Source organism: Talpa occidentalis, unplaced genomic scaffold (genome assembly GCF_014898055.3).
Source record: "Talpa occidentalis isolate TD23 unplaced genomic scaffold, MPIMG_talOcc4v2.1 talOcc4.15, whole genome shotgun sequence".
NCBI classification, from domain to species: domain Eukaryota; kingdom Metazoa; phylum Chordata; class Mammalia; order Eulipotyphla; family Talpidae; genus Talpa; species Talpa occidentalis.
The window spans coordinates 27,783,555-27,796,701 of record NW_023601543.1 but is presented as its reverse complement, the minus strand read 5'-3'; the positions used below and the strand labels follow the sequence as shown (position 1 = coordinate 27,796,701).

Sequence of the window (13,147 nt, the reverse complement as noted above, 5' to 3'; positions counted from 1 at the left end):
ACAATTTGTTTTAACTTTTATAGAAATTGCCAGTGTTGGGAAAGTTTGTTGGGTGATAAGTCCATTTAACTGAGAAGCCTGGGCTGCTAGTCTGTCACTGTTTTTTATCCACCATTGATTTTTTGTGTTTATTTCATTGAATAGATATTACAGTCATATGTGCATAAAAGTATCACTACATCTTGTTTTCACCCCATCTCCATTCCTCTGTTCTTGTTGCTCTGTAAATGTGTGTGTGGAGGTATATATACATATAAATGTGTGTGTATAGTGTGTATATATATATATATATATAAACATCTTTGTGTCAATTTTTTAGTTTTTTATCTTTCTTTTAGTATTCCTTCATACAAATTTAAGTCAGCAAAAATACATATTTTTATTATATTTCTTCCTCAAAAGACAGAGTACTATCTTTTGACTTTTCCACTTCATTTATTTAACTTTATATTCTAGAAATCACTCCATATTAGTACATAGAAATTTTGATTTTTTTATGTAGCAGCCTAGTATTAAATTGCTTATGTATGCCATAGTTGAGTTTAGCTGTTGCTAGTTGCTAAATTGGGTATTTATCCATCTTTTCTTATCAGAAATAATTCTTCAGTGAATAAACTTGCATACACATTATTTCATATGTGTACAGCTGTATTATTAGAATAATGCAAACAGATTTTCTGAATTGAAGGGTAAATGTCTCTCTAGATATTGTCAGAGTCCTTTTTATTTGCACCACTTTACACTCCCAGCAGCAGTATATGAGTGTGCTTGTTTCCTCATAGTATTGCTAAGTGAGTATATTGACAAACCCTTTGATTTTTGCCAACCTGATGGAAATAAATAATTTCAGTATATATTTTAGGCATTTTATTGAGAAAATTTTCAAACACAAAATATTAAAAGATCTAGTGGAAACCCATATATCTACCACCTAGATCTACAATTAAAATTTTTGTTTTTGTCAGAACGTTTTTTTTTTTTTTTTTAATTTCAAGTGTATATAACAAAGTAGAAATAATTTTATGGTGACTACTATATACCTATCATTGTTATTCTATTATCAGCATTCTCACTATATATGATTTGTTACATAATCTATCCATCAACTTATTTTTTGATGCTCTTAAATCAAATTGCAACAACAGTACACTTTTCCCTAAATATTTCACCATGCTTAGTCTAGGAACACTAAAGGAAAGATAAGAAGATAAAACTGGATACATAGACATATAAATGTGTATCTATATAATGTGTATACACATATATGTACATATATAAATGTGTATGTATTATGGATATACATATGTATAGTGTGTGTATACTATATGTGTCCATATTTTAGTTTCTTTTCTTTCCTTTAGTGTTCTTCATACAAATGCAAGTCAGCAAAAAAATATATTTTTAGTATCTACCTTTCTCAAAAGACAGAATACTTACTACCTTTTGGCTTTTTCTACTTAATTCATTTAACTTTATATTCTAGAAATCACTCCATGTCGGTACATAGAGATTTTGATTTTTTTTATATAGCAGCCTTGTATTAAATATGATGAAATAAGATGAACAAATTTTAAGTGCACATTTGCTGGATGATGACAATGCATATGCCCATGTAACCAAATCCCTACCGAGGTATGACCCCATAATTTATTTTTGCTCATTTCCTCAGTCCCTACTCTAACATCCACAGCAGTAGTATAGTGTACAAGTGTACAAGTAAATTAATTTACTTGTAGAACTCCATATGGAATCAGAGTATTTCTTTTTAAGACTTCTTTCACTCAAGATGTATTTTTTTAATCTTATCCCTGAACTTTGGATGATCATTAAATAACGCCTGTTCCGATATTTAGACTAATATTGGTAGAGAAACACTGTTTTCAATACATTGTTTTACATTTTCTTAAATTTAGTTAAAACTGTATTTTTGAGATCCATTCATGTTGTTGTGTTTATCAGGTATTTTCAAGTATTTCATTGTATAAATATGCCAAAGCTTGTTTATCCATTCTTTTCTTGGACACCTGGAGTATGTCAAGTTTTCTACCATTATGAGTAAAGCTGTTAAGAACAATATTTTACAAGTCTTTTTATGGATATGTGCTATTGTTCTATTCTGGTAAATATCTAACAGTAGAATTACTGGGTCATAAGATAGGTGTATGTTTGTTGTTTAAGAACATACTAGACATTTTTCCAAAATGGTGGTACTATTGATATTTTAAACTTGCATCAGTATGATAACAACCTTTCAGTTGTTTTACATTCTCTCCAAAGTTTGGCGTTATCACTCTTTATTTTAATTTTGGTCAGTGTATTGTTAACATAATCTGGTTTTAGTTTGCACTTCCTGATGCCTAATGAAGTTGAGCTCTTTTACATGTACTTGCATGCTATTGATATATTCAAATATCCCCCCACTGTAAAAGATGAGTTGTTCTTATTGTTAAGTTGGAAGTGATCATTATATATCTTGCATACTGGTTCTTTATATATTTATGGGTATTTTATTCTTATCTGATTTGTGTGTTCATTTTCTTATCTGTGTATTTTGATGAGCAAAAAAGTTTGATTTTATTGCTGTTTCTTTTACCAAGTTTCTTTAATATTATTTTCTGTACTTTGTCTAAAAAACCTTTCCCTGTCTCAAAGTTGCAAAGATAATTTATGTTTTATAGTTTTAGATTTTATGTTTAATCCATCCATTTCAAATAATTTTTGCTCATCATCTTTTCTTTAAAAGAGCCCCCTCCTCATTGGATTACCTTGGCATCTGTGTCAAAAATCAAATGACTTATATATGTGTGGGTCTATTTCTGGATTGTCACTTCTACTTAATCTCCTTCACTGTTTTAGTACCACTGTGTTTGTATTACAGTAGCCTTTTGATAAGATTTGATGCCAGATAATATAAGTCCTCCAACTTTGTTCTTTCTAAAAAAGCCTTTTTTTGGTATACTAGATCCTTTGCATTTACTCTCAGGTTAGTTTAAATTTGTAGTTCTGTTTATAAGTGAAATGACCATCTTCTCATGTGTTTGAGGGACAAACCTGTTTTTCCTGTAACTGTGCGTGTTCTTTGCTCATGTCTGTATTGTTGTCTTCTACCTCTGGTTTTGATTCCCCAAATTATATATAGGAATAAAATTAAGGTAGTTGTTTTGGCAGTTGATTTTTCCTTTCTGGTTTACAAAGAACTGAACTCTCCTGGTCAGTGTTTTTTGCCCCCAGAGAGTAATCTGAACAGCTTCATGCTCCTGAAACATGTTGGACTGACTCCCATTAAAGCAATAAGACATCATACCCCAATTTAATCAGACTTAGTTCTGCCAGCAAAAGCACCAGACTAGTCTAATACAAAGTCTTCTTAGATAAGCTCTTTAAAAAGAAAAAAAAAACAACAACAACAAAAAAACAAACCCTTTCTGTCTTTGAGTAAGTAGTTCTGGCCAGCTGAGTTATACGTAGTGTTTGTCATCAATGACTTCCAAAACTACAGAGAGAGATGTTCAATTTATGAATTATGTGACAAGCAGTCTCCTTGTGGAAATTACACACTCACTGTACTTTGTTTATAAAAATGCTCCTGAGATGAGCTGGGAAGAAATGGGTTGAAGCATACATTAAAGTCTACTTTTTGAACAAAAATAAAACAGACAACTGTAAATTAGAGACATTCTTCAAGGGTGGGGTGGGGAGAAAGATCAAGATGTGGGCGGGAGGAGCACAAGGAACTATGGTAATGGTGCATGGGGTAACTAGTGGTGGAAATTCTATGGGGAACACATGAGAAAGGAAAGTAAACACTGTAAGAAAATGAAAATTAAAATAAAAAGTCAACTTTCTGATAGGCATTTGCCTATGAAGTAAGTATAGAAGCCCCATATCCTAATAGTAATCTTTCTCAAATGCTAAAACTCCATTATATAGTTCCTTAGGCGTTAGAAGAAAAAATATTTTGGGATTTTCTGCCATATAATTACTTTAATCCTCAAACACTGAATTATTAGGAATGCAAAGGCGTATATTCTGCTCTTGAAATTCTCAGAGATTACTCTCTTCTGTAAGAAAATTTAGGTGATATTATTATGATACTGGTTATATCAACAGGAACTTTTATAAATATATCCCCTCAATGTTTTCAATCTGTAGACCACAATAAATACTCAACAAAGAGATCACAATAAAAGTTCACAAACCAACCATATTTCTAACAGTGACTGGGTATTAGAACTTATTTAACTGTATGAGAAATTGATGCAACACTTTAAAAGCTATATAGTGATCAATAATTTTAAAAGACTAATACTCATCAGAAAAGAACATGCAAAGAAATTAAGACAAAAAGACTGGTGTGTTTGGAAATAGTGAAAAAAAAAGAAAATTATTATAAAAAACCTATATTATGTCTAGAAATTATCAAAACAAAATGTTCCTCATGTATTTGTAGAAGAAAATAAAGATTGTATTGGTTACACCTTGGAAAAGGGATAGAATTAATTGGATGATAAATCATGTATGGATGGGAAGACTCAGTGATGTGATCTCTGCCCAAATTTATCTGTAAATATAATTCATTTTCAGTGAGAATTCAAGTAGGTTTTTTTTTGGTTGCACTTGACATAACTGATTCTGAAACTTAATATTTACCAAACATACACTAAATATATTATAAAATTATAACTAGTTTAACATTGTGAACCAGTGTGGAAAAAAAAAAAAACAAGTTAGAAACAGTTCAGAAACATATTCATGTATATATAGAAAATTGGTATTTTACAGAAATGTCATCATTAGTCAATAAGGAAATAATAAATTCTTTAAAAGTGGGTGTTGAATAAATTATCTCAACTAAGTTAATCCCCACTACACGTATATCCTTAAAAATAATTGAAGTCATAAACATGAAAGTAGTTTTAGAAATGTTATAAGAAAATATAGAACACTGAAAAAGATTGATCTGTTTGACACCTTAAGATTATACAATTTTGGCAACTCTCTTTAATAAAGAAAGTGTAAAATTCTAAATACAAATTGCACTGCCAAACATCAAGTGTTATTCAATCCTACTGAACTAAACTTTTCATGCTCATTCAACTACCATGGTCCGTCCATACTTAGCATTTGTTCTGTGTGGGAGAATAGAAGGATAGGATTACAGTCATCTATCAGGGCAGTGTCAGGAGTTTCTTTTCAACACAACTCCTTCACTATCATTTATAGAATGTTCCACCTAACATGAACAGAAAACACATTATTTTCAAGTGCACAATGAAAGACGATAATCTCTACCCTAAAAGCAAACTTGGACAAATTAGAAATATTGAAATCCTACAGTAGATTCTCTTATCATACCAGATTTAATAAGAAATCAGAAATAGAAATATATTTGTAAAAATTCTGGCATATTTAGAAAATAACCAAAGTACTTCTAAATATCCCATTGACTAAGAAAAATCAACAGAAAACTAGAAAGTATTTTTGAAGTAAGTGAAAATGAAAATAAAACATATCAAAGTTTGTAGAATGCAGAGAAAGAAGTGATTAGAAGAAAATTCATTTATGGAACGCTTTTATTAGAAAAAAAGAACAGTCTTGAATAAATTACCTAACTTTTTACCTTAAGAAATTATCTGTATAGGAAAATAAAAGACATATAGAAGATAGACCAAAAAATACAACAAAATAAATACTGTTTGACTCCACCTACATCGTGGCAGAACAGAGAGTTTGAGATTACCTTCTCCCCTAAAAACAACTATAAATAAACATATTTATGTATGTGTGTGTGTGTGTATACACACACACACATACATAAATATATATGCGCATATGTATGTGCAAAGACAGATTCAGAAGTTCTCTGATGGAATCCCAGGATTTTTTCACAGAGAACATTCACTAAGGTTGGTGACTGCTGCAGGGAAGGAAAAGGAGGAGGAAGGGGAGAGTACCCAGGAAAGTAGGTATCCAGACCACCCAGACTGGAGGTAAGTCATCCACAGCCACATCATAACATGGTGTTTTCACCAGAGGGATTTTTCAGAAAGGGAGTATAGTCATGTGTAAATACATGTCTAACCCAGGTGATGGGAGTTCCATGGCCCACATGTGCAAGGGTAGCTCCCCCCAACTCCCTCCCAGAATCAGAGAACAGCCTTTATGCAGAGCTTTGCTGGACTCTGTCATGAATCCAACAGCAGAGGGGAAAACTGGTGAGAGAGTAGTCTTGCCACTCCACTGGAAAGAATCAAGTGGGCAAGAAGTGCTTGTAGTCCAGAAGTGCTTATAGTGTATGGAACTTCTTAGTCTTTCTTAGTACATGGGAACTAGAGCTGTTTCAGCAAAAACATTCTATTAAAAATACACTTTATGGGGCCTCCCATGTACAAGGAAGCAGCTGCATTGGTTGCTGCAGTGGAGAATATTGCCTACTGCCATTGCTGGGCATTGGGGCTCACAGCCTGCTCAGGTGCCCCAGGTCTGCCAGGGCCATCTGAGACCCAGAGCTTGAGCTCCATGTACCACACCTAGCCCCCTTGCCAGGACACTCAAGCTTGCTAGAATACAGCATGACGTGCAGCAGAACAGAGCAATGGGGAGACAGGGAAGGAAGTTAGGACAACTATAGCACTGAACAGAGCTTGCTGTGGAAAGAGGAACGGAGGTAGACATGACTACCCAAACTCTGTAAAATGACTGAAAGCAAGTATTTAAACCCTGCCCTTTCCTAATGCCCCCACTTCACACCAAGATAAAGAAGAGAAACAAAACTAAACCCAATGCAAAAAGCAAATGAAGCAACACACATAACTATGAGGCAAAGAATATCTGAATACAAGATGAAACAGCAATAAGAGAATAGAAATTCTGGGACATATATAATAAGGGATACAGAAATAAAGGATGTATTAGACAAAAACTTTAAAACAACAGTATTAAAAATGCTAAATAAACTACGGGAAGATCAGTCAAAGGCAGATAAACAGGTACAGGGTCTTTAAAAAAGGAGTTCCAGCAACAAAAATTTTTTCACCAAAGACATGAGATATATTCAAGAACACAAAAAGAGACTCCGAATAAATGAAGTCAAAGGGTTTTGACCATAATATATAAAGAACTCTCAAAAATCATCTATAAATATAGTGTAAACTCATCTTGCCCAAGATGAGCTACAAGTAAAGAAATATGTAGTTTGTTATCTTTTGTACTATTTTATGAGGTTGATTTAAGTACTGAAGTTGAGTGTTTGTTTAAATTATAAGTCTGTAACAAAAGATGGATTCCTACCACCTGCTCTGAGTACTTGTTTCTACTTTTCTTGCTTAATGAATGGATGACTTTTTAATATCCCTGCTTAATGTGCCTTTTCACATGGGTATTGTGGTCTCTAAGAACTAGTGACTTGGCTGTTGTTTTAAATATACAAACTGTATTTCTTACAGGTGATGTTGGACCAAATGGACACCCTGGGCCAATGGGACCACCTGGTTTACCAGGAATAGGTGTACAGGGACCACCAGGATCACCAGGGATTCCTGGACCAATAGGCCAACCTGGTAAGGTTGGAGTGTTTTGTAACACTCATACAGAGGTTGGTTAGTTTCATCGATAGTGTAACTTACTTAGCAGTCTTCCACAAAACAGATTTGAAAGGTAACATATCTACTTGTATAAATTTGTAAAGTGAAAAAGTGCAGATCACAGAAGAAGCTACTTCAATCCCTAATATTTCCTCTTCTCATTTATTTAAAAATTTTCCCAATAATTATTTCAAATTATTACAAAATCATTTCCAAAATTATTTTCCAGTAATGCAAGTTTACAATTTCAGTATGTTACCACAGTGTATATTGTTGAGCTAGTCATAGTCTTGTAATCACAAATTGAAGAACTTCTAGTGCTCATCATTTCAAACCTGAATCGCTATACAGCATTAATATACCTTTGTGTATGGAACTGTTTAGTCTTTCTTAGTACGTGGGAACTAGAGCTGTTTCAGCAAAAACATTCTATTAAAAATACACTTTATAGGACCTCCCCTGGTGGCGCAGGCGGTTGAGTGCAGCGCTGTGAAGCTGTCCGCAGCCTCTGCAGCGCCGGTTCGATCCCAGCCGGCCGGAGAGGGTCCCACATGGCGTGACAGATCTCTCCTGTCTCGCTGTTCCCCTCAGCAGTGTATTTCGTCAGTCTGCCTGTTTTGTTCCCAGCTCTGTCTCTGGTGAATCCTCTCACCCTCCCGCGTATCTGGCCTGTACCCCGGTTCTTGTATAAATAAATAAATAAATAAATCTTAAAAAAAACTTTAAAAAAATACACTTTACATATTCTTATTTCTTTTTTGAAAAAATAAGTTGAATTTCCCCCCATTTTTGTCAGTAAACTGGCAATCATTTTGTGACTTTTAAAAAGCACTTAGTGGAGGGGGCGGAGCAACATGGCGGCGAGGAGACGCTGCGAGTAAGATCTCCATTAAAAAAAGTGAATAGGGAGGAAAAGCGGCAGGTCCCAGTGAGAACGAGACAGGGAAGATAAACGGGTGACGCCAGCAAACTGCCCGAAGAAAAGTGGCCATAAAAGAGGACTAGAAGGGAGGGAAGCGCAGAAACCCGCTCCCTCCCCGCCACAGAGGCGGCACTCTCCGACCGGCAGAGAGGAGGAAACAACAAACCAAAACCACCAACAAGAACAAACGACGCAGCAAGCGGGACTGTGAGTGGAAAGGAACTATTGCAGCCACCACACCCCGTGAATGGGAGCTGAGGCGAACCCTGCAGGATCCGCCGCGGCGGTGAGCGAACGGCTCGGGCGCCATTAGAGAAGAACAAAGACCCGGGAGACGCACACAGCCCGGGCTGCCGGTAAGCTGCCGGGGAAAGCGCGCGCCTCGGCGCGCTTGAAAAGCAAGTGCAGACCTGGATCGCGGCTGCCCAGGTCCCCGCGCCTGCGACCTAGGCTTGCGGGGAGACGACCTAGGCTTTGCGGGAGACGCGCGGAGGTCCTCACTGAGGTGAAGGTCCCTCCCTGAGTGAGCAGGAACCAGGCGCCCAGGCTCGGAGCTGTGCAAAAGGCGCCATTCCCGCGCCACTGAACTGGGCTACAGCCCGCGTCCTGGAACTGAGGGCTTTGAACTGAGACCCGGGGCACGAAAATTCGGGGCGTGGTTTCTCCACGACGGTGGGGCACAAGGCAGGCACAGCACCCCAAAGCTGTTGAGGTGTACCCTACCATTCCGCTCTGTTCTCTGTCCCACGGGGTGGGGGGAGGCGAAAAACAGCCCCCCAAGGACAATAGGAGAGATCTCTGGCGCCACCTAGCGACCAGGAAAAAAAAAGTCACTAACACCCTATAAAACAGGACATTTCTTAAGACTGCTTGAAAAGGGCAGAAGGTTTCTGGAGGACCCAGTGGCCAGCCAGGAAGTTATTCCACGCCAGGCCCCTTCCGACCAGCAGTCTGAGCCCACAGAGGGAGCAGGCACCCACGTCCGGGGCAGACCGGGTGCGCAGAAGAGTGTGCCTGAAACCGGAGGCGCAGGGACTGCATCCCGCTTCGCCATTTGAGAACAGGGACATTTCTTCAGTAAAAACTGCCTAAAACCAGCAGAAAGCTCCCCCAGAAGACAGAGATGGCTCCTGGAAGAGCCAGAGGGGAGCGGAGAAGTTCACCCAAGATGTCAGTCAGTCCGAGCAACACAGTCCCAACGCATACGACAAATTAGAAAACAGACAGTAGGGAGTAGAAGAACCACACGCAACCTAACAACTCCTCAGGAAAGAAGCACACCACAAAAAGAAAACCACTCCCCAGATTGCAACGACAGCAACTTGGAGAACTTCTGAGCCTTCCAGAAAGAGAATTTAAAATTGCCATGATTAAAAAGTGATAGATCAGAAGAAGGAAATTGAGTCCCTAAAGAGGGAAGTAAGAGAAATGCAGGAGATCAAAGAATTAATGGAGGAACTAAAGAACTCTGGGAAAAGCAATGAAAGCAGAATAGATGAAATGGAAGAACGAATAAGTAATCTTGAAGACACAGAAATAAAAAGAACCAAAACAGAAAAGGAAAGAGAAGTACGAAGGAAAAAGAATGAAGAAAGACTTCGGGAACTATCTGACTCCATGAGGAAAGGAAATATAAGAGTTATAGGAATTCCAGAAGGAGAGGAGAGAGATGTAGGAACAGAGAAAATATTCATGGATATAATTGAAGAGAACTTCCCAAATGAGAAGAAGGAGCTGAAAATTGATATACAAGAAGCAAGAAGAACACCAAACTTCCACGACGAAAGGAAAAACACAGCAAGACACATAATAGTAAAGCTCCCAAGAATCCAGGACAAGGAAAAAATAATGAAGCTGACAAGAGGGAAGAAACAGATAACATTCAAAGGAAAACCAATCAGGCTGACATCAGACTTCTCTGAAGAAACACTACGGGCAAGGAGAGAATGGAGGGACATAGTCAACAGACTCCAAGAAACAGATGCCAACCAAGAATACTCTATCCCGCAAAGCTCTCTTTCCTCCATGAAGAAAGAATATGGACCTTCCCAGACAAAGAGAAACTCCGGAATTTCATTGCGACTAAACCCCCACTCCAAAAAATACTACAAGGAATCCTAAAGCCAGAACCTCAGAGGACGAATAACAACGAAAGAAGACCAAAAAAAAAAAGTTATTTAAAGAATAAATAAATAAAATCAAAGGAAAGACAAACATAATGGCAAATACAGATGCTAACATATCAATATTAACTCTAAATGTAAATGGACTAAACTCTTCAATAAAAAGACACAGAGTTGCAGCCTGGATTAAGAAACAAAACCCAACCTTTTGCTGTCTCCAGGAAACACATTTAGCTACAAAAGATAAAAATAGGCTCAAAGTCAAAGGATGGAAAACAATCCTACAAGCAAATGGCCAAAAAAGAAAGCAGGAACAGCTATACTTATATCAGATAAAACAGACTTCAAACTCAAAAAAAAAAAAGAGACCCAATGGTCACTACATTATGATTAAGGGGACAATACTTCAAGAAGAAATACACTCATTAACATATACTCACCAAACGAAAGAGCACCAAAATATATCAGACAACTGTTGTCCTCTCTGAAAACAGACATCAGAGAAAACACATATGTAGTGGGAGACTTCAACACACCACTATCAACAATGGATAGATCAACAAGACAAAAATAAGTAAAGAAACTAAAGCTCTAAATAAGGACCTAGAGCATTTGGGCTTAACAGACATCTATAGAACACTAAACCCCAAAAAAAACGGAGTACACATTTTTCTCAAGCGCACACGGATCATTCTCCAGGATCGATCACATACTGGGCACAAGACAAACATCAACAGATACACCAAGATTGAAATCATACCAACCATCTTTTCTGACCACGAAGGCATCAAACTAGAAATAAATCATAAAAAGAAGGCAAGGAACTATCCTACCTCATGGAGATTAAAAGCCACACTACTGGAAGACCACTGGACTAACGAGGAGATCAAAGAAGAATTAAAAAATTCTTTGAATTGAATGACAAGGAGGACACCAATATCCTAAATGTATGGGATGCAGCAAAAGCAGTAATAAGAGGAAAATATATAGCAATAGAAGCTCACATCAAAAAACAAGAAAAAACTCAAAGAAACAACCTAATCTCGAAGCTCAAAGATCTAGAAAAAGAACAACAAAAAAACCCCAGAACCAGTAGAAGAAAAGAAATAATAAAACCAAGCAGAAATAAATGAAATTGAAACTAAAAAAAACAATCCAAAGATCAATGAAACCAAGAGCTGGTTCTTTTGAAAAAATCAATAAAATAGACAAACCCCTAGCCAGGCTCACAAAGGAAAAAAGGGAGAAAGCACAATACACAGGATCATAAATGAAAGAGGAGAAATCACAACGGACACAGCAGAAATCAAAAGAATAATCAGTAACTACTATGAACAGTTATATGGAAACAAGTTCAACAATCTAGAGGAGATGGACAAATTCCTACAACTCTACAATCACCCCAAGCTAGATAAAGAAGAAATAGAACACCTAAACAGACCAATTACAAGCAGCGAAATTGAATGGTAATCAAAACCTCCCCAAAAACAAAAGCCCAGGACCTGATGGATTTACAAATGAATTCTACCAAACATTCAGAGACGAATTAGTGCCTATCCTTCACAAACTCTTCCAAAAATTGAGAAGGAAGGGACATACCAACACGTTCTATGAAGCCAATATTACACTAATACCAAAACCGAATAAGGACACACAAAAAAAGGAAAACTATAGGCCAATCTCCCTAATGAACACTGATGCAAAAATCCTCAATAAAATTTTAGCTATCAGAATCCAACAATGTATCCATAAGATAATTCACCACGACCAAGTTGGATTCATTCCAGGGGCACAAGGATGGTTTAACATCCGAAAATCAATCAACGTTATCCAACACATCAACAAAAAGAAATATAAAAACCATATGATAATATCAATAGATGCTGAGAAAGCTTTCGACAAAGTGCAACACCCATTCATGATAAAAGCCCTTGAAATTCTGGGATACAAGGACATACCTCAACATCATAAAGGCCATCTATGACAAGCCAACAGCCAGTATCATTCTCAATGGTGAAAAGCTGAAAGCAACCATTAAGATCTGGAACAAGACAAGGATGTCCACTCTCACCACTGCTTTTCAATATAATACTGGAAGTCCTAGCCAGAGCAATAAGACAGAGAAAGACATCCAAGGAATCCAAATAGGAAAAGAAGAAGTCAAACTATCACTATTTGCAGATGATATGATAATATACATAGAGAACCCCAAAATCTCCACAGAAAAACATTTCAACTCATCAATCAATTCAGTAAAGTGGCAGGATACAAAATCAACACGCAAAAGTCAGTAGCCTTCCTATACACAAACAATAAATCTGAGAAGAAGAAAATCAAAAAAAACCACCCCTTTTATTATCGAAACAAAAAAAATCAAATATTTGGGAATAAATCTAACAAAAGAGGTAAGGACCTATACAAAGAAACTATAAAACACGTTAAAAGAAATAGAAGAAGACACAAAGAAATGAAAGGACATCCCCTGCTCATGGATTGGAAGAATAAACTTATAAAATGGC

At 36.7% G+C, this 13,147-nt stretch overlaps 1 protein-coding gene across 1 annotated transcript in view; it reads left to right on the top strand.

The window, feature by feature from the left end:
• Positions 1 to 13,147, top strand: part of COL4A5 (collagen type IV alpha 5 chain) — a 156,253-nt gene that overhangs the window by 123,844 nt on the left and 19,262 nt on the right. The window contains exons 30-31 of the mRNA XM_054695879.1: positions 7,446 to 7,559; positions 8,035 to 8,213. Of these exons, the coding sequence (XP_054551854.1) occupies positions 7,446 to 7,559; positions 8,035 to 8,213 (293 nt within the window). The remainder of the gene's footprint in view (positions 1 to 7,445; positions 7,560 to 8,034; positions 8,214 to 13,147) is intronic.